Source organism: Solanum stenotomum, chromosome 1, assembly GCF_019186545.1.
Source record: "Solanum stenotomum isolate F172 chromosome 1, ASM1918654v1, whole genome shotgun sequence".
NCBI classification, from domain to species: Eukaryota; Viridiplantae; Streptophyta; class Magnoliopsida; order Solanales; family Solanaceae; genus Solanum; species Solanum stenotomum.
This window is the reverse complement of record NC_064282.1, coordinates 3,531,952-3,556,383: the sequence shown is the minus strand read 5'-3', so window position 1 is coordinate 3,556,383 and position 24,432 is coordinate 3,531,952. Positions and strand designations below refer to the sequence as shown.

Sequence of the window (24,432 nt, the reverse complement as noted above, 5' to 3'; positions counted from 1 at the left end):
CCCCCCCCCCCCCCTTTTATTGTATTTATGTATTTTGGTGAATGAATATAAGAGTAAATAATTACGAGTGAAATTAGAATACAGTTATTTATACTTTTTCTTATCTTATAATTTAAATATCCGCATGAATACAAGTGAAATTAGAATTAAGGAATAAAAACAATACAAGAGCGAAAAGATATAAGTGAAATCAGAGTAAATAAATACAATACATGTATTTTTTGTTGTTTGTATTTTTGTATACATGCCAACTGTATCGAGATACAATCTAAATGCATGTATGAATACAACGTATACATTCGTCTCAGTCTCACACTTCAATTTATATATATATTTTTTTATACATAATATCCAAATTGTTGATATAAATAATAAATATCTAAATTATATCTTTAAATTGATAATAAAATCCCAACTATAATCAAATTTGAAAATTATCAAGAAAGACCTCATTCTATTTTCTTGGTCCGTTTAACTATTTAGGGCTCCTTTTAACTGGGTAATGATAAGGGTCCGACTTTTGCTCGCTACAGTTTTTCCGGTTTTTATTTTTTTATTTTTTATATATATAAGAATCAATAGAATAAAGCAATTTGCCCACTTGCGTGGATACTGGGGAATCAACTTAAACAAATCTTCAAGACAAAGGCCAAGGTACCTAATCATAAGCATCAGGCACATATGATCATTAGGATGTCTAATTAATCGATTAGTATTTCCATTAAACAAGAAAACAACAAAAAATAGATAATTAAAATATTTGAAGGGCAAAAACACAGACGAAATTATAGCTTAACACGACTCTTGCAGGTCGTCTTTCATCACCCCTTTTGACTGCATGCTTTAAACCCCAATTTTGATCCCAATTTGATTCCTAAACTTGGATGGAGGTGAAAACTCTCCATTGCATGCAGATTCTGTTAATTGGAAACCTAAGCCCTAATTTTCTGGTTTTGTTAATTGAACTGAAGTGCGAAATTTGGTAGAATGTGGAAGTTCGCGAGGTCTGCGGAGAAGTTGTTCTCGCGCTGGGCAATCAAGAGGTTTTGCAAGTTCTGGTTGAAGAAGAAATTGGGGAAATTTATACTTGGCGATATTGATCTCGATCAGCTCGATGTGCAAGCCAGGGCCGGTATCATTCAGCTCTCTGATCTTGCCCTCAATGTTGATTATCTCAATCAAAAGGTGCGGGCTTGTGTTCTTCGTTTTTTCATTTTTTTTTTTGACAAGGCTGGTTGATAAGAACTTCTCTGTAGCTCTTTTTTCTGATTCCGCAAAATCCAGAGGATGGGAATCTGAATTTTATACTAAAACTTGTAGATTTTTTTAATGAATTTATTTTATCTGATCTCTATTTATCTTAAAGAGATATCTGTAGTTTTGTGGGTTATGTTTGTTGAGTGGTAGGTTTATATAATTCTTTTAACCTCAGAGCAAGGTAGTGGTAGTTTGAGGATTTTAATCTGGAACCTTGAGAGTTCTGGAGATTGATTGGGGTGTTCTTCTAGTAATGTTCTTTAGACGTGGACTTTGTTTTCCTCTAACTTCAAGAACCCACTTAGTTAGTTGTGATATATCTATGAATTCTTTGTATCTATTTCATTCTATTCAAGTCCATTTTATTCCAAGCTAGATGATGCATTTACCCTAAATCACGAGTTATCTAATTTCTAAATAATTTGTCTTTAAGGCAAATTAAGTTATCAAAAGCTAGAGCCTATTTGATCTAGCAATCAATTATCCTACACGGACATAGTAGAGGTGGGCATTCAGGCAATTAAGAATGGATATGAAAATTTCGGTTTGAATTTTTGATTTTCGGATTCAAGAAGTTACAGTCCAAACAAGTTCGGATTGGATTGATTTTTCAAATTTCATTTTCGGATTAATAGATTTGGTTATTTCGGATTTTCAGTTTTGAGCTTATAAGTTGAATTGTTTTTTTTTTCTTTTCTTTTTATGACCGTGGTGTCTGAGTTTCGCATACCTCGATTAATTCCACGGGATATCTGGCACCTCCACTAGCAACAAGTACAACTCTGTCCACTAAGACTTGGACAAATGGGAAGAATCACCTAGTGTTGTTTTCTCTGCTTGGTTTCGAACCTAAGACCTCATGACTCTCAACCACTTCATTGACTACAAGCCACACCCTTGGGTGCAAGTTGAGTTGCTGCTTATTACAAAAACGAATTATCAAGAACTATCCTAACAACAAAAACATTGAGGCATGAGATTTTGACATCGGATTAAATTTTTCAGATTTTCGGATATTCAAAAATTCTATGTGCCAGATCTGTAATCAATTTTTTTAAAAAAATTAAATCCTAAATAAATCTGTAATTTGAAAATCCAGACAAGAAATCCAAAAAAGGAAGCGGATATCGGGTTTGCCCAAACTATGCCCACCCATAATACAAGTTTTTTATCACAAAAAAGAAACAGAAAGAGATGAGTCCTCACATTGCCAAACTTAATGTAAGTGTAACAACAAGAAGTAGCCCAACTGTGGTATTAATAAAAGAAGAGTCTGTCTAACACATGAAGCTCTATGGAGGAGGGGTATTTAAATAGCCTCAAGATGTTTTCTTTGTAATGAGACTGCAAAGACAAATAGTCATTTGTTTTGCGTTGTAAAGTGACAGCCCAACTGTGGGTCACTCTTATTCAGCCTTACAGGCAACAAGTGGACTATGCCAGAACACACAACAGATCTCCTAAGCTGTTGGATCAGGAGAGGGGGCAGCAAGTCTCAAAAGAGATGGTGGAGAGCAATTCCTTCATGTATTTGGTAAATAGTGTTGAAGGAAAGGAATGGAAGGTGTTTTGAGGATAGATTTAATTCTATGCAGAAAATTAAGTGGAGTTGTATTGTAAATTTTCACTTCTGGTGTAAAGAAGCAAATGTAGAGGATGCAGTTCAGTTGATAGACATTTTAGGATCTCTTTAGTTTGTTTTTTGAATCCATAGTTACTGTTGATAACTTTTTGGAGGTGGCCAGCATATCCTTTAGTACAAAGGAATACAAATTACCAGATCTCGAATAAAGTTGTAGCCCTTAATTCCTTACTAGTTAGTGTTGCCTATGTGGATTCTCTTGGATGTTGATTGAAGAAAAGAAGAAAGAAAGAATGGCAGAAAACTAGAAAAAAGGAGGATTTTTTTACAGTAATAAAATTTTATAATTGACAGGCTATACTCATGCGTACATAAGAAGTGTACCAAAAAGTATAATGCCTTATATAAACATATGGTTTTCTATGAACAACACCTAAACTTCTAAACAAATAGGAACCTCGTGGATGTACCAACAAGAAGTAAGTGAGAAGAGACAATTTTGCAACTGTACAACATCCTTCTCTATCCCATCAAAAACTCTCCTATTTTTCTCTCTCTATACGGTCCACGTAAGTGCTAGAGGAGAAACATTCCATCCCAGGTAATAACCCCCTGTCCCAAAAAATGGAGGAAAAGTATAAGGACAGACAATATTTTATTTCTTCTTCTTCTAAGGGTTACTCCTGCCCGATGAGCCTTGTTGAAGTCGAGGTAATAGGATTCAAAATCATCCCTTGAACTCAATATATTTTTCCCTGCTTTCTGGAAGTGCAGGGCAATAGTCTCGATCTCCATCTTGAGGTCCACATTTTTCCTTTTAGCTATAACTCTTTCTCTTTGGAGGCGTATCATAATTTGGTTGGTGAATTGTCTGAAAATAGAAGTGTTCTATAATTTAAAAATTAAGTTATGATATTTTTTTAGGCTAGAAAGTCGGATTCTTTGGCTGCCAGAGAAGGTTTCAAGGTTTTAGGTGTTTCTTACGTGGAAGTAACATGCTAACGCCATTCACCTGTAGCTTGCTGATTTGAGGTACTTCATGGGAGTGTTCCTGATCTGCATATATGTTAGCCATTCCTGATTTTCACCTATTTTCTATGGATTTTATTGCCTGTTGGACATTCTCCCTGAAACCTTTTTTTTCTTTTGGGGGGGGGGGGGGNGGTTGGAGAAACAACATCATATGTTACTCACTTTATCTAACTAGTGGTACTAAAGCATCATTAATACTCGACCTAGGTATATTTGAATCTCTTTCCTGCCCATCTCCAACCCGCTACATCTTCCTGTCTTAGCCAAAGAAATGTTTGATTTTTACTGATTATGACACTGTTGCATTTTTCAGTTTGGTTCCGCAGCAGCTGTATATGTTCAAGAAGGATCAATCGGCTCTCTGCTTATGAAAATGCCCTGGAAAGGGGATGGCTTTCGGATAGAGGTGGATGAACTTGAGCTTGTGCTTGCTCCTGAGGCAACCTTTTCTCGAAGCACATTTGGAAATTGTCTTTCAACTCAAGATGGTGCTGCTTCGGTGAACCAAGATTCGGGAAACCGTAAGGATGTTGCTGTTGATGATTGTGGGGCTAAAACAACTGCTTTTGATGTTCATGAAGGGGTCAAGACCATTGCTAAAATGGTTAAATGGTTTCTCACTAGGTTGAATGTAGAAGTTAGAAAATTGATCATAGTATTTGATCCCTGTTTAGGTGAGGAAAAACAGAGAGGGCTTTGCAGAACCTTAGTATTAAGAGTAAGTGAAGTAGTATGTGGGACATGCATCTCGGAAGGGGATTCTTTGGATACTGAAGCAGCGGATGCTAACCTTTTGGGGTTGACTCAAATGACAAATTTTATCAAATTTAGTGGAGCAGTTCTTGAATTCCTTCAAATTGATGAGGTTGTTGATGAGACACCAAATCCATGTGCTTCAGGAACATCTACAGGTGAGTGGTCAAGAAACTGTTCACCAAATGTCACAACTCCTATAATAACCGGGGAAAGAGGCGGACTTTCTGGGAACCTAAAATTGACTATACCTTGGAGAAATGGTTCCTTAGATATCCGCGAAGTGGAGGTAGATGCTTCTATTGATCCTCTGGTAATCAAACTTCAACCTAGTAGCATCAGATGCCTAATACATTTGTGGGGAATTTTGAAAGACACGGGTCAGAAGAAGGATACAGAATTTCCCCCCTGTAATTCAGTAATGACTTGTGATTCAACAAAAGCAGATACTTCTATGCTCAGTTTGGATGAGGTGCTTCCAGGTTCTAAAGCAATTTCTGCTGAATGTGCATTCGAGAGTGAACCAGTGAGGGAAGCTTTGCTGTCTGAGTCCCGTCTTATATCGGACTGGGTGAGTAGAAGCCGAAAAGTCAATGACGAAGAGGAACCAGACTTTGGGGAAAGGTTGATACCCTTTTGCATTTTACTTATCATGCAGTAGCACCTATAGATTATGATAATTCTAGTGGGAGTTCATGAGTGTTTGTATGTTATGACTAAAGAAATACAAACGTTTTGACATGCTGCTAAGTTTCATGTGCTTTCTGTAACAACATGCATCTCGGGGAAAACATAATAAATGATCTGCCTTTAGTTGCTTCAACCCTTTTCAATGTCTTGTAGGAATTGAACTCTCATAATATTTGATTAACGAGGTGTTGGCCTTGAATAGTTTAGTCTTTAAAAAATTTTGCGCTCTTTCAGCTTTACCTCTATATTAGTTGTTTAAGACATAATTAATGAATTGAAAAGTGTGCTCTCTATAGCGGATTGAGCTTTAAGATTAGATGGTCAAACAATTTAATATATATCAGAGTAGGTGGAGGTCCGAAGCCACGTGTTTGATCCAACAACAATAGTCAAATCCCATGTGAGGGGGCATGTTAAAGACATAATTATGTGAGGAAAAGTGTGCTTTCTCTAATCACTTAAGTTTTTAGATAAGATGGTCACACAAGTCAATACTAGCTCTTTACAGTAATCATTTTGATGTTAAGTTGGATGTGGAAGCTTTATGCAGTACTTTTGCTTCAACATTTGGAGTCTTCAACTTCCTATACTGATAACATCACAACAAATTGTCCCCTTGTATACTGCCAGTTTTTGGCCATGTTTATGAATGAAGTATGTTCTACCTGATTAAAAAAAAGCGTCACAACAAATTGTTAACGGCAGCAAGATCTCCTTATGCTGATTTCTCCTTATGTTCTTTTAAAATACAATATGTCCTTATGTTCTTATGTTGTATCTTGCAGCGTGCACCAGTTTTTTGAATGCTTTGATGGTCTGAGAAACTCACAGTCAGCTTTAGGAAACAGTGGGATGTGGAATTGGACTTGTTCTGTTTTTAGTGCAATAACTGCTGCTTCTAACCTTGCTTCTGGATCGTTGCTTGTTCCTTCTGGTATGTTTTTTGGGCCCAATATGCACAAACACACAACATTTTATTCTAGTTTCACCCTAGCAGAAAATGTGCTGATCTGCCTTGTGATTAGTTATGTCTGTGTCGAAATGGTTCATATAAACCAGTGGCATTCAGAACAGAGTGTTCTAGACATTGCAAAAGTTATTGTACACAAAGCTAATACATGCTTAGTGAAGAAAATATACATACCAAGTACAGAGAGGAGCTCAAACTGCAAATTCATTTTTATCTCTTAAGATGGTTACACTGAGCTGACACTTTAGTCATTTTGTATTTCCCATTTATTTTTATATTTAATCTTTTCTGTTTCCACTCTAATTGGGTGGATTATACAGCTCAATGTATATTACTTATTTCAGAAAGTGAAGGAAGTCATTGAAATTGTTTAAGTCACTTTAGTGGGGACCTCAGTAATTACTGCTTAGTATTTTACCTCATCCCCTTGTCAGGAAACTGATTTTATTTCTTTTGAATTCACTACAGATCAGCAGCATCTTGAAACCAATATTAGGGCAACAGTTGCCAAAGTATCTCTTCTTTTTTCTTTTATTGATGAGGAAGAGAGACATCGCTGCACCGTGGATGCTGATAAAGGGAATACTGGTTTTTATGTTCATTATATAAGTGCAAGTTTTCAAGATTTGCTTCTGGTATTGCAGGTAATGTTTTATGTCTTTGTTGTTGATTTGCTTCTGGCACTGCTTTATTGGACATTTAGTAGCCTCTATTAACTTTAAAAACATTAAGGCTTAATAGGTACAGCGCCAGGAAGTGAATTTTGAAGCTACAGTTCAGCATGTGGCACTTACTGATCACTTCTCAAGAGAGGATGACACAGTTGATTTCAAATTGCGTACATATAATAACATCAAAAAAATTCAAGATGCAGTTCAAACTGCCATCCCACCTCTTGATTGGTCCACCAAGAATGTTGATCTGGATAATCAGAGTGCATCTGCTGCTCCTAATCCATTAGGGATGAATTTTACTGATGGGTTCCCCCATCCAAGGAAGAAAATAAGTCTTTTTGCTGACGATGGGGTGCAGGTAGAATTGCTTAAAACTTTTGGTGCTAGCCTCTGCCAAGCCACAATAAGTTCTTCAGGAAACTCATTTGTTGGGCCAACATCTTTTTCATTGAAGTTTCCACCATTTGTTTTCTGGGTAAACTTTAATTTGTTAACTGAAATCTCAGAATTTTTCAAGAAAATTGAGGTTCCTATTGAAACATCTAGCACTCTGGCCCATGAGGATAGGTGTATGGCTTCATCCAAAGGGAATGGAAGGACTAGCCCTTGCTCTGATACTAGAAGAAGTTCAGAACAAGAAAGTTTCAGGGGCACTGTATCTCTTCCAACTGCCAGGATTATATTGGCTTTTCCTTGTGGAAAAGGTGAAGATTTTAGGAGCTATTACTGTTGGCAACAGTTTATTTCCCTTGATGTTTCTTCACCATCAGCTCCTGGGGACAAAGCAAGCCATGCAACTAAAAAATGTTCTGCTACTAGTTCTAAAAGTCGAAATTCTGTGGCTAAATTGTGCTCTTTGTCCTTGAATTTTGGGAAGCTTGAAGTCAACTTAATCACACCATTGTCTGGAGAGAATGTTGAAAATACCTGTGGAAGTGTTCTAAAGTATAGACTTTCAACTCAGAAATTAATGACCACATCAAATGGAAGAGGGCCTTCTGTTGTTACCTTTTCTTGGCAGGACTGTGCCAGGACTGGTCCTTGGATAATGAAGAGAGCCAGACAGCTTGCTTGTTCAGAGAATGCAAGGTGCTTAGAGAAGTTCAGAGGAAAAGGATATGACTTTTCGTCTGTAACCACTGTCAAGGATTCTGGGGACGTTGATAATATTCGACAAGAAATGATTATAAGCTCTGAATTCTGCATTCATGCACATTTATCTCCCATTACAATTGCTTTAAGCAAATCAGAATTTCTGAAATTAAATGATATTGTGAGTCAGGTGATTGATAGGTTATCAGGACTGGACTTAAATCTTGTTGATACTGAAAAAGTGACTGCTGCCTCTCAGTCATCAGTCCTTGTTGAATGTGATTCTGTAACCATATTAATTAATGAGGAAGCCATGGAGAAGAATAATAAGGGTTCACTACAGAATGAAATTACTGGTTCTTGGCATAGCTTTACACTGGAACTTCGGAACTTTGGTCTATTATCTGTTGCAGATGTTGGAGGAACAAATGGTTCTAGCTTTCTCTGGGTGACCCATGGTGAGGGCAACTTGTGGGGTTCAGTTACAGGGGTCCCAAGTGAAAAGTTTCTCCTCATCTCCATCAATGACTCTTCCAGCAGCCGTGGTGATGGAGAAGGTTCAAATGTATTATCTTCTAAGTTGTCAGGTTTAGATATTATCCACTTTCAAGATCCACAGAGCAGTGCCGTGTCCATCACTGTCCGGTGCGGCACTGTTGTTGCAGTTGGTGGACGCTTGGATTGGTTTGACACAATTTTCTCCTTTTTCGCTTTACCCTCTCCTGAAGCTACACAAGAATGTGATAGTAATGTGCAGAAAGAGGGTGAAACTAGTGTCCCTTTTGAATCTTCTTTTATCCTTAGCTTGATAGACATTGCCTTGAGTTACGAGCCATACCTAAATAAATTGACGATGCATGGACGCGCTGATTCTCAGTCAAGTTCTCCCAATTGTGAGGAAGCAATAGATGAGCAGTATGTAGCATGTCTGTTGGCTGCATCTTCCTTGAGGTTTTCCAGTACAACTTTTGCTGATTCTGTTATCAGGGATTACAAAATTACTGTGCAGGATCTGGGTCTGCTTCTTTCTGCTGTGCATGCACCGAACTGTGCTGGCAGTGTCTACAGTGTGGAGCATCTTCGCAAGACTGGATATGTTAAAGTTGCTCAAGGGGCAGATGTTGAAGCTCTTTTAAGAATCAGTTCTGAAACTGGGGCTCTTTGGGAAATTGATTGTTCAGAGTCACAGATTGTTCTGAACACTTGCCATGATACAGCTAGTGGATTGACACGTTTAGCTGCTCAAATGCAACAGCTTTTTGCCCCTGACCTGGAAGAATCTGTGGTTCACTTGCAGACAAGGTGGAATAATGTTCAGCAGGCACGTGAGGGGAAAGAATTATGCACTTTTGACGTGGATTCTGTAGCATCAACTTCTGATATGCAGCCTATGACTGGTGATGTAAGTAGCAAATGCGGTAATATCAACTTGATGGATGAAATATGTGAAGATGCATTTCAATTGAACCATGAGGAGGATGACCAAGCTGATCATCTTGAATCACCCATTTACCTGTCACCTAATAATAGTTTCATTGGCGAGACATTTTACTATAGTAATGAAGACTCTCCAAGGTTTTTGAATAGCTCGCCTCTCACATGCTCAGTTCCAGTAGGTGGACAAGAAACTAGTGAGACTCCATTATCACCTGAACAACTACCTCAGTTTATTGAAGAATATTTCTTGTCTGACCTATGTCCTCTGTCTGAACTAGCATTGACAGATCAGTCATCGAAGGATATTCTTAGATACACACCCAGCCCTCTAAGGAGTGGTGATGACTTGAGAGGAAGTACTGGATGGTATGGGGACAACTGTTTAAGAATTTTAGAGAATCATGTTTCAGAAGTCGACAGAAAAACTGGTTCGCAGGAGTTGACAGAGTCTGAGGCTTCTATCATTCTCAGTGAACCTGATGAAAATAAAAATGTTAAGGGTCGCATAGTTCTTAATAACATGAATATTATCTGGAGATTGTATGCGGGATCCGACTGGCAAAATGTTCAGAGTAAAACACAGCAATCTACAGGAACTTGTGGGAGGGATACAACTGTTTGTTTAGAACTGACACTGTCTGGAATGCGATTTCAGTATGACATCTTTCCTGATGGTGGAACTCGGGTATCTAGGCAGTCCATAACAGTTCATGATTTCTGTGTTAAAGACAACAGTAATGCTGCCCCTTGGAAACTGGTATATTAAGTTTCTTTACGTATTTGGAATTGCAAATAGTTTACAATCAATTATGCTGGATCTAAAATTCTTTCTTCTGTTTGATTATCAAGGTGCTGGGGTACTATCAATCAAAAGGCAGTTTAAGGAAGTCTTCTTCCAAAGCATTTAAGCTGGATCTTGAAGCAGTAAGACCTGATCCTTCTATCCCTCTTGAGGAGTACCGGTACGTTCACTGTTTCCCTTGAACTTTTCCTCAATTTGGCACATGTCTCTTTCCAGTGCAACTTTGCTGTCTCTGTGATTTGCTCGGTTTATGTCAGAGAGCATATTTTTATATACCCTTTATGTGCATGTATATGTTTAATTGAGCCGAAGGTCTATCGGAAACAAACAACCTTTCTACCTCTCAAGGTAGGGCTAAGGTCTGCGTGTACTCTACCCTCCCAAGACCCCACTTGTGGGATTACACTGGGTAAGTTGTTGTTGTGTGCATGTATAATTTCATTAGGATCCACTCAGAAGTGAAGTGCCAGAGTTCTAGGTTATAAAAATGGTAACTGGAGAGTAGTTTTAAGATTTTGTTCTTTAGAATTTGAAGAAGGGAAAAAACAAAACAACAAAACTTGAGATGCAGAGAAGCATAGGGCTTCAGGCAAGGTGACATTTATTTGTTTATTTTCACCCAGCAGTTAGAAAAGGGAGGTTCATGACTAGTCTTTTACTATTATGAATCCATTTGACTTGGTTTATTTTAGTATAGTTTACTTTGCACAGAAGTTCACATGTCTTTCCTTTCCTACCTATCAGGCCCTTTATGTGTCATTGTATATTTATATTCTTAAAGATACTGTATCTGTCCACGATGTGCTTAATCTGCTGCTTATGTGCTTGTTAGAGAGATATGCAAACGCCAGATTATTTGTCCTTAGAGGTGGAAAAATGGGTGATAATATGGTGAGTGTAAATGGGTTCGGGTGGTGGAAGACTATTAGACCTGTTGAGGTTTCACAAAGCCATCAACCCAACTATAACCTGTTATGAAAGCAAGACCTAGTCTATCGTCCATGAATTAATACCTACTTACATTATAACAAAAATAAAAGTATCTGAATTTGTAGGTTATTGGCCAGTGTAAAAATGATGATATATGATTGTATAGACACAGACACACAATCTTTATCTCTCCTCTCCTTGAAAAAAAAAGAAAATAGAACACTTACAAAGGTTGGTGCAAATTATGAAATTTTCTTTGGTTTATCCAAAAATAGAAAAAAAAGACATTTATAGAGAGAACGACGAAGTAGAGGAAAAATATTTCACTGCTCTTGTTAAACTCACTGCATGGCAATGGATGTCAACAGGACTTGATAGTGAAAATTACTATGACAATTTAAGTATTTGCAAAGAACAAAATTTGGACAAACAAAAAGCAGTATGACTCTTTTTTTTGGTCAGTGGAATACATTGATAACCCCTTAACTTTGCATTTAGATACCCGAACTACAATTTGTTCTGATTGAGGACCTGAATACATGATAAAGTGTTCCTATTATACACTTCTGGCTCAAACAAGCTATATTACGTTGGTATATTAACTACTGAAAATATGCACCTCCTTTAATAGACATTAGCCTCAATAGACTGTAAAATCTCAGGCTTGTTCCAATTGCAGCTGATGCATACAATTAAAGGAGTTGATATGTTTTATATGGTTAATTTATATACGTAATAGGCGCTTTTCCAAAATTTGATTCGGAACTGTTAAATAGGAACAACTTTATCATGCGTTCAGGTGATCAATTGAAGCATATAATAGTTCAAGTTTCTAAATGAAATTTAGTGGCAAATTTAAGGGGCTATCAAAGTATTCTGCCTTTTCTTTTCCTCTTTTCAGTTTTTATCTGATGAAGTTGCTGGTTCAAAGAGGCTCTTATACAGAATGGTGGGAAATTCCCCCACTAAATTTTCTATGATCCTAGCATGCACAAGTATCTATGAATTTCTTATTAGCTCTCCAAGAATATCAGAATGTGTAGATAAAAATGTATAAAATGATTCAAAATCGACTCCTTTAGATACTTTATTTAAGATACTTTATCCATCTGGAGGGAAAAAAGTAGAGATGTCTTATACGTCACTCTACAATGTATGCGAGTATCTGGCGTAATTTGATGGTCATTCAGTTTGAGCTTATTATTCTAGTTTGTAACGAGTTGATATGACCCCCCTTTTCAAGTCCCAACATCTGTTGCTTTATTCCAAAAAAAGTACATATAAGAAGGTAGGCCTACTGACCAGTCTCTCTCTCTTCCCTTATTTATGCCTTGTTCACTCGCATGTATGTTTAGAAAATGTTTGGGCTGTGAATTCGCATAAATTACATTGTGCACTTGTGCGAGAAATTTTATATAGAAGGCACTTCTAATCTCTTTCGCGCTATTCCTGTAATAAGTGAACTGTACCATGCTGTTTCCTTTCCTCATGATTTACATGCTTCACATACATATTTTCTTGCTTGCTCACGTGAATAGCTTATCATTCATTGCTGTTCAACAGAAAGTTTCTCATAGAATTCTCTCCAAAGAATTCAACCCAAACTTGTTGAGAGAATTCACCGTATTCCTTTTGGATAGTCTGTATGTACTTGGTGATTGGATTGATATGATGCTTTCATCTTCAGGTTACGAATCGCATTCCTCCCAATGCGTTTACATCTTCATCAAAATCAGTTAGATTTTCTCATCAGCTTTTTCGGAGGAACAAAGCCAGCAGTTACCCCCTCCCAAAGTTCTTCACAAAATCTGAGTAAATCGGAAATAGTAGCAAAGAGAACTAAATTTGGGGGTAATGCAGTCATCGAAGAGGCACTGCTTCCTTATTTTCAGGTGAGAAATAAGTGGTTCTTTTTTGCCATATTAAACATATAGTTGCCTCCTTTCAAGTAAACTTACACACTTGCAGTTGGATAATTTTATTTATCTTTGTGAAAAGGTAAGGTAAAAGAAAATAGAAAAGACAGCTGCTTCATCTTGCCCATAAATACACGTTTTTATTTTTTTTTGATAATGGTAACTTTACTTCTATATATCCACAGGTATACTACAACCGAAGTGTAGTTCCCCTTCAAAAGTATTACAACTTACAACTTGTAATTCAATTTTGTCCCTTACAAAAAGTTTAAAATATCATAAATAGCTTCTGTTTGAGCTAATAGTTTTTGCTCACACCAAAAATAAAAAAGGCCTAAACAATTCATTTTAAGATTATGAATGTTGTTCTGAGTCCCCTCAAAGCACCTTTTGTTCCTCTCAATCCAAATTGACCACCAAATGCATGCCGGGACGATCTTTCATCTTTCTTCCTTCTTGCTCACATTACCATCCATATTCCAGCATCTTTGAACATCTGCAGTGCTTCCAGGTTTCACCCACCTAATCCCTTTCAGGCTGATGAACATCCTCCAAAGCTGGTCTGTCCGTTTGCAGTGCAAAAAAAGATGGTTGATTGTATAAATACTTGCTTTTTTACAAATAAATACTTGTTATTGGTGCCTTCATTTGAATCCTTTGATCTGTGGACCTACCAACTTTATTCTGAGAGTGGTTTTGCTGGTTGCTTGATCAGCCTGCCATAGTTATGTGGACTGATAGTTGAAGCTGATTTTACTGGATTTTGGTTGCAGAAATTTGATATCTGGCCTGTTCATCTTCGGGTTGACTATAGCCCTTGCCGTGTTGATTTAGCTGCATTAAGGGGTGGCAAGTATGTTGAGCTTGTTAACCTTGTACCTTGGAAGGTATTTACTTCTCCCTAGTGATTTTCCTTTATAGATTTAATTTGGCAACATTGCTGTAGTGTGGTTTTAGAAATTAGCTGGTCAGAGTTTCGCCTTTCTTCTTATTCTTTTGTTGTGTAAGGCATATTCAGATTATTCAGATGAAGTTGAATTTTTTATGAATTGTCATACTGTAAGTGCACATTAACTTTCACTATAAATGGAAAGTTCTAGCCGATCTGAATTGGTTTACATGATATCCGATCGCCAGGTATTTAGTGTTAAAATTCATCCCCTTTTCTTGAAATTCATTTACCTAAAAATGGAAGTTCATGACATTTAGGGTGGGGGTGGGGGGAAGAACATTACGACAAATGCTTTCGAGTTGTTTCTCCCATGGTAATAAGCATATAGTATGTGTTACTCTATAAGGACACCCTCCAAATGCATGCAAAACTTGCTAAAATTAGATGTTTCCTGGTTTCATACGTCCTTTAGTTCGATACTCATTCAAGTTCATGTCTTTCTATTGGAGATACATGAGAATACAATTAAATAATAAAAGTGTTTGGTCACGAACTGTCACGCCCCAAACTCAAGGGCACAATATGCACCTAATGCCAAAACTTAGGCCCGAGACGACCCTTCTGAACCAATTTCTAATAGCACATAGAAGCCACACATAGATAAGAAAACAAACTAGCAGGGTCGGTTCGGGCCTAAGTTTTGGCATTAGGTGCCAGTTGCGCCCTTGAGCTTGGGGAGTGACACGGACTGAGGTTAGGTCTTTTGTTTGATATGTTAGAAATGCCATAATAAAGAAAAACAAATTTCCATTTGGTAACCAAAATTTTTTATAAGAAAACAAACAAAGAATTTAAATTTGGTTAGAGTTGGGCTGGTCTGACTATGACCTATCGTTTAGCCCATCTTGTCCCAACCAATCTCAACCCAAGTAACCTTTAAGCCGCTCATTTATTGATTCAGCCCAACATGCACTTTTGGCATTCCTAATTGAAACATTGGAAGTACAAACTGTGAGGTAGAGTTATGAATTAGTTTGTTAAGTAAAGTAAGTATTATAAAGAAAGAGGATCATGTACACCAATTGAATGAACACATATTGAGATAGCCAGCAGTATATTTTCTTGTACCGTACATGAGGTGAAATATTTTTATATACAAGTTCATAATATGGTGTATCCAATACTTTTCTGATGCAGGGGGTTGACCTGCATCTCAAACATGTTCAAGCTCTAGGTGTCTATGGCTGGAGTGGCATAGGTGAAATAATAGTAGGTGAATGGTTGGAAGATATATCCCAAAATCAGGTTTGTATAATTTTTTGAAATTGTGGATAATTTGAGGTTTGCATGTCAAAGTTTGCGATGGGTTCTAATCTATTCTTGTGTTACCCTCAGATTCATAAACTATTGAAAGGCCTTCCTCCTATTCGGTCATTGGTAGCTGTTGGTTCTAGTGCAGCAAAGTTGGTTTCTCTTCCTGTGAAGAGTTACAAGAAGGATCAAAAGTTGCTAAAAGGAATGCAAAGAGGTAACAATAATAAATTCTATCTCTTACATCCCTGGAGAGTACATGTAGTGGAAGAAATAAAAGCCCCTCCTGTATGTTTAGTGAATCTTGAACTGATTAGGTTCTTCCTGATTGTGGAGTGCTTGTTTTTAGGAACTTAAATTACACACTTCTTGTGCTGGTAATATATTTGCTTTGTTGCACTGTTGGATATTGTTATTGTCATGCAAGGAGCTGAAATTATAGCATGTAACAACAGAATTATGGTAGATAGACGTAGAGATATGTGCAAATACGGGTGTGTGTATATGTATGGTGTGGCCATGCATTAGCCTTTGTGGGATATTTTTGTTCCTTTATACTTTTTGCAGTAAAGATGATCCAAACGAAAGCTAATTTTCAAGGGATGTAGAAGAAATGTTGATAAAAGACAATGTGTTGACAGTGTTGCACCCCTCCTTCTGTTAGAATTTTGAAAAGATCATTTATTTTGTAAATCTAAATATTGATACCAGTACCAACTTGGTGTTGATGAATACAAATATTACCTTTCTCAAAAAAAATAAATAAGCAGAAGACAATTTGTTGATTTGAGGCTCCAAAATTTATTAAAGGAATCTTTAATAAGAATAATGGCAAGGAAGAATTTTCCCTTTATATTTTGCATGCAGGTAATGCAATTATTAAGTTAATTCTGGCTCAGAAAGTTACCTATTTCAAAAAAAAAAAAAGTTGATTCTGGCTCAGAATATTTCATACTACCGCCCCTTGTTATAAGCATTAGTTTAAGGGGGGAAACCAAAAAAGGGGATGCATCACCAACTCTATAGCGAAATTTCGCCTAACTTCCAACATCTAGAGACTAACATTATGCACTTATTGAATTAAACAAATTACTGTAAAAAAATATTTTTGAGTTTCTAAAGAAATTGATTTTAAATAGTCAAAAATATGCATGAAAAAGAATGAAATATCCTAGTATGGCATTTCAAAGATTGAATGAACGGAAATGAAGGATGATTGGTCGTTTCCAGTAGGTTCCTCTGAAGTTGGCTATTGTTGAAGGACAGTAGAGGAAATAGGTGGAGAGGTCACTGTTTCATTCTGTATAGGATGGGTGGGGATACATGTCATAAAACTGTCAAGTATCTTATCTGGTTGAGGCAGTGGTTACATTCTGGTAAAAAAAAATTGAGTCTTTCCATTCTTCAATAGTTTTCCAGAGCCATGTAACCGTGGAGTGATAAAGACATGTAGATGGGTTCAGGATAGACCAATATCTTGCCAACAGGGAAACAAGATATCTTTGCTTCACAAGAAAATGGAAGAAGAATGACGTAAGATCATTCTGTTACTTGTCAATTCCATTGGCATTGGATTTAACCCGCAATCAAGCTTTAAACTAAAAAGTAGTAAAAGAACCCCAAGTATTTCTTTTTCTTCTTATTTTATCTTTTGAAAGATGTTGTCGCAGAAGCTTTATGTAAATTACATCAAGACAGCAGAAATTTCCTATACCATTGGAGATCGGCAAAGGAGGTATTGGAAGAGACCTGTATCTTCACATAAAAAAGACGGGAATTATCCACTGAACTAAGTGTATCGATAGAAGTCTCCTGAAAATGGTCTGTGCTGCTTGATGCAATAGGATGCACATGTATTTAATCATTTGATCGTATTATTTTTTGAAGTAGAAAATTATATTATCTATATTATATGCTTAGTTGGTGGGATTACACTGGTATGTTGTTGTTAGTTGGTGGATAATCTCTGACCTCGTCTTACATGTTACTCTGCTTCCCTATTTGTTATCTTCTGCAAAAGGTCGGCGACTATATGCTGTCAATTATGTCTCTAATTGCTAAGAAGAAGCGTCGTATCACTGGGTGAGAAGTGCTTGTCTTGTTTAGTATTTGTTGACAAATAATAGTACCTCTGCTGTAATTGCTCTCATCTGTTAAAAGAGGGGAATTGAGTCTTTGGACTTTTTATTTTCTTCAAATGTACAGGTCAACCCTGCCACAGGACACAAATGCTTTGTTTTTGTCTTAGAGGACATTAATAGCCATGTAAAAGTATCTATATCCTGTGTGCCAATATAGTTGCGGCTTATAGCTCTTAAAAAGGCTTCAATCTTTTACAGGTACAATAGCATTCCTTAGAAGTATTTCACTTGAAGCAATTGGGCTTGGAGTGCATTTGGCTGCTGGCGCTCATGAAATCCTTCTGCAAGCAGAATATATTCTTACAAGTGTTCCACCATCAGTAACATGGCCTGTGCAAAGTGGAGGAAACACTAGTGTGAGATTTAATCAACCTAGAGACTCCCGACAAGGGATCCAACAGGTGATAATCCTTTTTCTGAGACACTGTTGTTTTACTTTTTGGCTGGTTAGCACCGTTTCTGAATTTTAGTTCTAATGCCTGCAATTGACACTCCCGTATATGTTGAAATGAAGATAACTGGTTCACTGTGGCTAAAAGAGTCTGCTTAAGTTGATATAAAAAGTGAAAGTACGTGACGTTGCAATCCCTCCTCTCATTCTTGGGGAAATTTTGCCTGAACTAGATATACAGATGACAAGCATTCGTCGTCCTAGACCAAAAGTTTGGAATATGCAAGTTTCTTATTTCCCATCGCCCCTTTTCCTCAAACCCCCTTTCCCCCTCCATTCAGCTTCCTTCAGTGAAAGTTTGGAATATACTCTTTATGTAGTCCAACTGAGGCACTGATCGTGAAAATCTTGGAAGGCTAATGAAAGTATAACTGAGATACTGATCCCTGATAATCTTGCCAGGCTTATGAAAGTATGAGTGATGGCTTCAGTAAATCTGCTTCTGCTTTAATACGCACTCCCATCAAACGGTATCAGCGTGGTGCTGGAATGGGATCTGCTTTTGCAACTGCTGTCCAAGCTGCTCCAGCAGCAGCCATTGCCCCGGCTTCTGCCACAGCACGAGCTGTTCATTGTGCTCTTCTAGGTGTAAGGAACAGGTCTGCTCTCTCTCTCTCTCCCTCTCTCTTTCAAATTGTTTTGTAGGGCAACTGGCTTTCCTTTTTTTTTTTATCCAAGGTAGAATAACAAAACCATCGCGTAATTAATATTGAGCATTTTCTTTCTCTTTTTATCTATTTTAGTTTACTGTTTTAAGTTTTTTGTCAACCTTTAATGCTTCAAAATTTGTTTTCTCTGTGGTTGTGTTTTGGATTAACAAAGAGTTTGACTAACTGAAGATTCATGCTCTCATGAGAAATCTTACCTTAAAGAGTTTTGCCTAGGCTTGAAGTTTAAGGTAGGAATTTTGAATAATCATCATAATATTTTTTATCAATTTATAAAAAATAATCGTAATTTGCTTCTATTATTATTGATGATTTTCTCTCGTGCCCAAACCTGCGAATATGACTTCTTCAATTCCTTAATCAATTTCATAGCTTCTGCTCTATCAGTTTGATATAATGAGATGTGACTTTGGCAATGTGTTATATTCCCGTGTGGAGTTTTAACTTATAGCACCCATGCAGCCTCAATCCGGAGCGTAAGAAAGAGTCTTTGGAGAAATATTTGGGGACAAATCCATCTCAGCAGTACATGTAGTAGGTATGCAGTTTCAATCCTTAGTTGTATCTTTTGGTTCATTTCCAGCATGGTTGAATCTATTTATACAGCTAACTTTCCATGTAACGAGTGTGACAAACTGAGACATTGGAAGTTTTTACTTCATGATTGAAATGGGTTAGAAGCAGTAACACATTTTATTCTTGCTTGCATATCGAAGTTTCTCCATGAAGAGCTCCAACAAAATTTGCAAGCCAGCATTAGTTTTGTATAGGTGAGTATCGGAGGTTATTTATATGTTTGGCTGGTAAAAAGTGGAACTTTGAAGTTAACTTAGTTCTCTCTTTTGAGACAATGCCATTTCACCCCCTAGCTATCGACTTGTACTAAGCTAGTCAGTTGATTTTTCATTTGTCATCAAGTCAACTTTCTTCCCCCCTCTCATCTCTTTAATCATGAGATCATGGTTAAAACATAAACTGGAATAATAGTTTTTTGGCTTAGGTTTTCTTTTTTGTGCTCATGTAATTTTAACTTATTTGCTTTGCCTATATCGATGGCAGGTGTACAGATCGTAGGACAATTAGACAGATTCTTTTATCTGAGGAGACAGGTAATCATGTAAATTATGTAAATATCAGAGTGGTGAACTTATTTTTTTGCTCATATGGCCGGGCCTGCCACTAGTTTCAATTGTTCGGCTATGTCAGCTGTGTTATGTGCAAATTGTAAATATATTGGTTCCCTTGGTTTTGCTGGCAGAATTGTCATCTGTACAACATTGTTTCTTGTAATTATCTTCGGTTTAAACTTGTATCCTTTCTCTCTCTCCCTCCCCCCTACCCCCACCCTTCCTCTTCCCCTTGTTCTCTTCCTTCTCATAGCTGCGTCCTGTATTTCGTGATGTCTAATAAGAGTTCTTCTCAAAGTGAAGAGGGAGTGTTCAGTCTGTGCAATTTACTGTCTTTTGGCAAATATGCTTTCTCGATACACTCTATCTCTCGTGTTACAGGTTAATTTTTTTATGTTATCTTTACTTAGACATAATACATAAACGTGTAACTTTTCAGCTGACATCTATGCCCTCCAACTTTGGTTGTGCAGAAGTAGACACACATGTGTATTATGCCATGTAGGAAACATATATCTACTTGTTCAACTTATACAAGTTTAAGTGTCTACTTGTGCGTATCCCAAGTTGGAGGGCATATATGTTAAGCTGAGACCAAGTTAAATGACGCGTTTATATATTTGGCCTATCATTTATTAGGTCAGTGCATATGTATAGCTGAAGGTGGATATTTTCTTTTGGTGGGACATGATTCACATCTATTGGATGATATACATCGTGAAGCAATAGAATGCCTGTACAACACTATATGTCTGGAGATTTTGAACGTCTTTACTATCATTTAAAGTGGGACAAGGAGTGTTTTCATGCTATATTTGTGATAGTATCATTATGATACTGTCATAGTACACTTTATCCTTCATGATTGCTTCACAATAAGTTCTTACGTAATTTTGTGAAAGGGACTTTCTTTTGGTGACTAATTTTAACATTTATAATTGTGATTGATGATATACAAACAATACAATAACTGTGTTAATTTGTCTCTTTGGAAATTTAAAAATAAATGGCAACACATTTTAACGTGTATATTGATTTAGCAAAGAAAGTAGTTGTGACAAGTCGACAACGGTGGACTTAATCACAGTGATATGTTTTTTATATATAAAAGTTTACCCTTGTGGTAATATGGCTACATCATTAGTATGCATGTGATATTTTATCTCTAAGATGGTCGTTGTCTTCTTTTTAAATAATGGTGGGATTTGGATCAACTTGCGCGAACCTCAATTATTTTATTGGGTGTGTATTACTTATATTATTAGCACATGTACGGTGTACCAAGTAATTCCAAGATAATCATGTATTGTCTAACCTTAAGGCTCAAGGATCCAACTATTATTTCCTTGCCAAATTTGGATTGTAACAACTTTATTAATATCCCTCATTTCATAAGTGGCAAAATTTGATCTTAGATCCAATTCATTGGAACCATAGTTAGTCTGTTATATGTATGTGTGATTTGTGATGCACCACTCTTCTCCCTGACCTCCCCTCCTCTTGGTTCAAACTCTTCATTATTGGGTAAAATATGCCTCGATTCTTTCTCCACAAATATTGTAATTTGAATAAAACTGCCATCATTTTCCAGGAAGTTCCTGTCAAGTTCCCAACAGCGCTCAAATCTCAATTCAAGATCAACTAAAAATGGGTGTACTACAGAAACACCGAGTGACAATAAAGGAGCATTATTAGATTAGATTGTATCAAACAAATACAAAAGATTACATCAAAAGTACTTAAAAGTCGAAAACATTTGTACAACGTAAGAACAATCACGACGCTGTACATGGTCCATTTCTCTAAGGGGTGGAGGTTGAATGATCAAAGAGATTACAAGTTTTCAGTCTCCTAATAGTCAAGAAAAATCTCAAAATCTCTGAAAACACCCCAAAACAAGATAGGAAAAAAAGAACGTCCACCCTTGTTAGATCCAAGAACTCTACAACATTACCATTGCTTATCCTCCCTCTTCAATCTATCAGTTAGCTCCTGAAAGACAAGAAAGGAACAATTAAGAGACTCATATATGAGATTATGAAGTTTTACTATTTCCATTGGATCTAAGATAAATACGCACCACATAACTTATAAGCTATGTTATATATTAAAATGTTGTAGGATACGTGTCAAATCCTTCAAAAGTAGTGCAATTTTGGAGAATCTAACATGAATGTTACATCATTTTTTGAGAATCCGAGCAACATTACTCTTTCAGGTAATTTCAAGTGAATGAACTAGTATAAATATATTGTCTTACCTGTGATAATGTCATTGAAGAAATCAGGCATTTTTGTCTCTTTATTATCAACTTTCTTTGGCAATATTGGAGCTCTCTTAAAACCAAAACGTTCTTTCCAGCTCCCCTTTCCTACTGATGGAAATATATCTTCATAACCATCATCGTCATTAGCAAGAAGTTCATCTTTAAGTGTGGTTGCCTTAGTGCTATTTTCTCTCAAGGGCAACAATTTACCCTTGAAGAAAACTTCATCAGCTGGAATCATCTTGTAACCGGAGACCGAAAACTCGAAATCAGAGGAAACAGGTGCCTCTTTGTAGCCATATTGTTCATGCCTTAATATTTGCTGATTATCAGCAAAATCATTAGAGAATGAAATTCTTGGACCCATTGTTGTGCAAAGTCCTTGTTGATTTAGGCAGGCCATGGACCATTCAAAGGAAAATAATACTGATCTTTTGACTAATAATTTTCAATGTGAGAAGTCACATGTAGTTTTTCTAGTCTTTATATAGATGGTAAACTTGTCTATTATGTAATCAACTTTTGACTACCAAATATCTTGAAAGGACAATCACCGCATTTCACATATATAAAAATTGTCTATGTCTATTAATCCACTCTTGTGTTAGTTTGCTCACATTGTCAGTCTCAAGCTTGAATAAAGGAGGAGTGTTACGATACGTTGATAGTCAACACAAAATTAGTCAATTTGTGTTGTATTTTTACAATTTAGAATATTTTGGGACGTGCTCACATAAGCACTCGTCACAACAATAGAAACGGAGAAAACTCATATAGACGACCCAACTTGCTAGGGATAAGATATATATGTGGTAAATTATTAGAAGTTTAACAAATATTATTCAATTCAGTAAAGAAACTATGAATATTGCTAAGGGTGTTGAAAAATATTTATATGCAAAGTTATTTTGACGTATATATATCATATATTATTTTCTAAATACAAGAGACAAACGATATTCAACTAATCACCCTTCAATCTATGCGGCTATCCCACTATTACCATAATGTCAAGTGTAATGGATTTAGACGTAAGAATTAAGAAAGCTAAACTCAATAAATTTAAATTCGCGATCCGCCTCTCGTTGAGGTGTCGTAACTGTAGCTGGTTTATAAAACTGTAAAGAAATACATCATGCCTCTCAGATCTGTTGCATACTGGTCAAATTCATATAACAAATTAATACATTATCTTTTATTTATTTTTTGCTTCAAAAGTAGTTCATTGAACAACTACTTTTAACTTAATATAACATAGCAGACATGTGAATCCATTAAAATAAATCACATTGCATGTGTTTTCTCCTCTGTTATAAGATAGTGATATCTATCTGCCACCATTCAAGCATGAAATATGGAAATAAAATTTTCACCTATATCTAGAAAGTTATGCTAGATGCACTGTATATGAAGGCAACTTTTTTTCACTCTAATTGTTTACTACTCCTAAATTATAGCTTTCTTTGTTGACTAATTTACCACTTCAAGATGAAGATAGGCAGAAAAAAAGGAATTTTATATGATTCTGAGTAGATTGTGTACACACCACTTTTTAGTTATAAATAAAAGAGATAATTGTCAAAAACACACCTAAATAAATCCACACAATACTATTAGAAACAAAGGTTTTTCCACCGTCAATCAATAAAAAATTTGTATTATAAAACATGATATTCCAACTGAACAAACTTAGTGGGTAAACGAATGGTGGGAAACAAATTTTCACTGAAATAGTGGGAATCTTCCTAATTTTTTACATGAAAACACTACTATTTTTTTTTCATTAATTTAATCAAAATATTTGTGGGAATAGTCACTCAACATTTTTCAGCGGAAAATTTCAACGAGAAACTAGTGATTTTAATAGTGACAGTTTTCTCTAATGTTATATATACTTCCAAAAACCTTAATTATGAAACAGAACATGTCTGATATTCTTGTATTATAAGATCCACTGTTATGACTTCTAGCAGAGGAAAATTAGATGGTAAAAGGTGTTGTCTATATTACAGCAAGACTTCACATAATACGTTGTAGTTAAACGTTACTCGATATTTGTGTTGGTAGGAGATAACAAATATAACCCGCAAAATAGAGAAAAATAAATGTTTTTGCCAAGTGGGAGGGCCAGAAAAGGTTGTTGTATCTTTATAAGCCTCCCCTAGATGTAATCTTGGCTAGGTTTTTTTTAAATTTAGGTCCAAAGGTGCATTAGATCTTTAACCTCCCATTTCTGCATATATATTTTTGGCAAAATTAGTCCACAGGGGATCTGAAAAGTTGTAAGGGCTATACAAAAAAGTGGTCAACATTCAACAAATACACCACTAAATATTATGGTTTGGTAGTAAATACCTTATAGAGTGAATTCATATTAATCGAACTTTAAAACACTATAAGAAATAGGTTGAAAATTGAGGGTCAAAATTGATGGACGGTTT

At 36.3% G+C, this 24,432-nt stretch overlaps 2 protein-coding genes across 3 annotated transcripts; one reads left to right on the top strand and one right to left on the bottom strand.

Annotated features, from left to right (window-relative positions):
* Nucleotides 1-763: 763 nt before the first annotated feature.
* LOC125841118 (autophagy-related protein 2) lies at nucleotides 764-19,910 on the top strand. Of its 2 annotated transcripts, none has more exons than XM_049534692.1 (15): nucleotides 764-1,185; nucleotides 4,185-5,248; nucleotides 6,100-6,248; nucleotides 6,753-6,928; nucleotides 7,026-10,244; nucleotides 10,337-10,449; nucleotides 12,907-13,111; nucleotides 13,909-14,022; nucleotides 15,225-15,332; nucleotides 15,423-15,555; nucleotides 17,678-17,880; nucleotides 18,333-18,529; nucleotides 19,061-19,136; nucleotides 19,315-19,368; nucleotides 19,658-19,910. In XM_049534692.1, exons 1-13 carry the CDS (start codon nucleotides 988-990, stop codon nucleotides 19,131-19,133), a joined length of 5,952 nt encoding a protein of 1,983 aa, XP_049390649.1. In that variant the 5' UTR covers nucleotides 764-987; the 3' UTR covers nucleotides 19,134-19,136; nucleotides 19,315-19,368; nucleotides 19,658-19,910. The 2 variants fall into 2 exon arrangements, with proteins under 2 accessions (XP_049390649.1, XP_049396827.1); XM_049540870.1 differs by having other exon boundaries at nucleotides 19,225-19,368.
* A 1,488-nt stretch (nucleotides 19,911-21,398) lies between these two features.
* On the bottom strand, nucleotides 21,399-22,464 carry LOC125876130 (uncharacterized). Its single transcript, XM_049557248.1, has 2 exons — nucleotides 21,986-22,464; nucleotides 21,399-21,717 (listed from the first exon to the last, which is right to left on the bottom strand). The coding sequence occupies exons 1-2, from the start codon at nucleotides 22,392-22,394 to the stop codon at nucleotides 21,707-21,709; spliced, it is 420 nt and encodes a 139-aa protein (XP_049413205.1). The 5' UTR covers nucleotides 22,395-22,464; the 3' UTR covers nucleotides 21,399-21,706.
* Nucleotides 22,465-24,432: the final 1,968 nt, after the last annotated feature.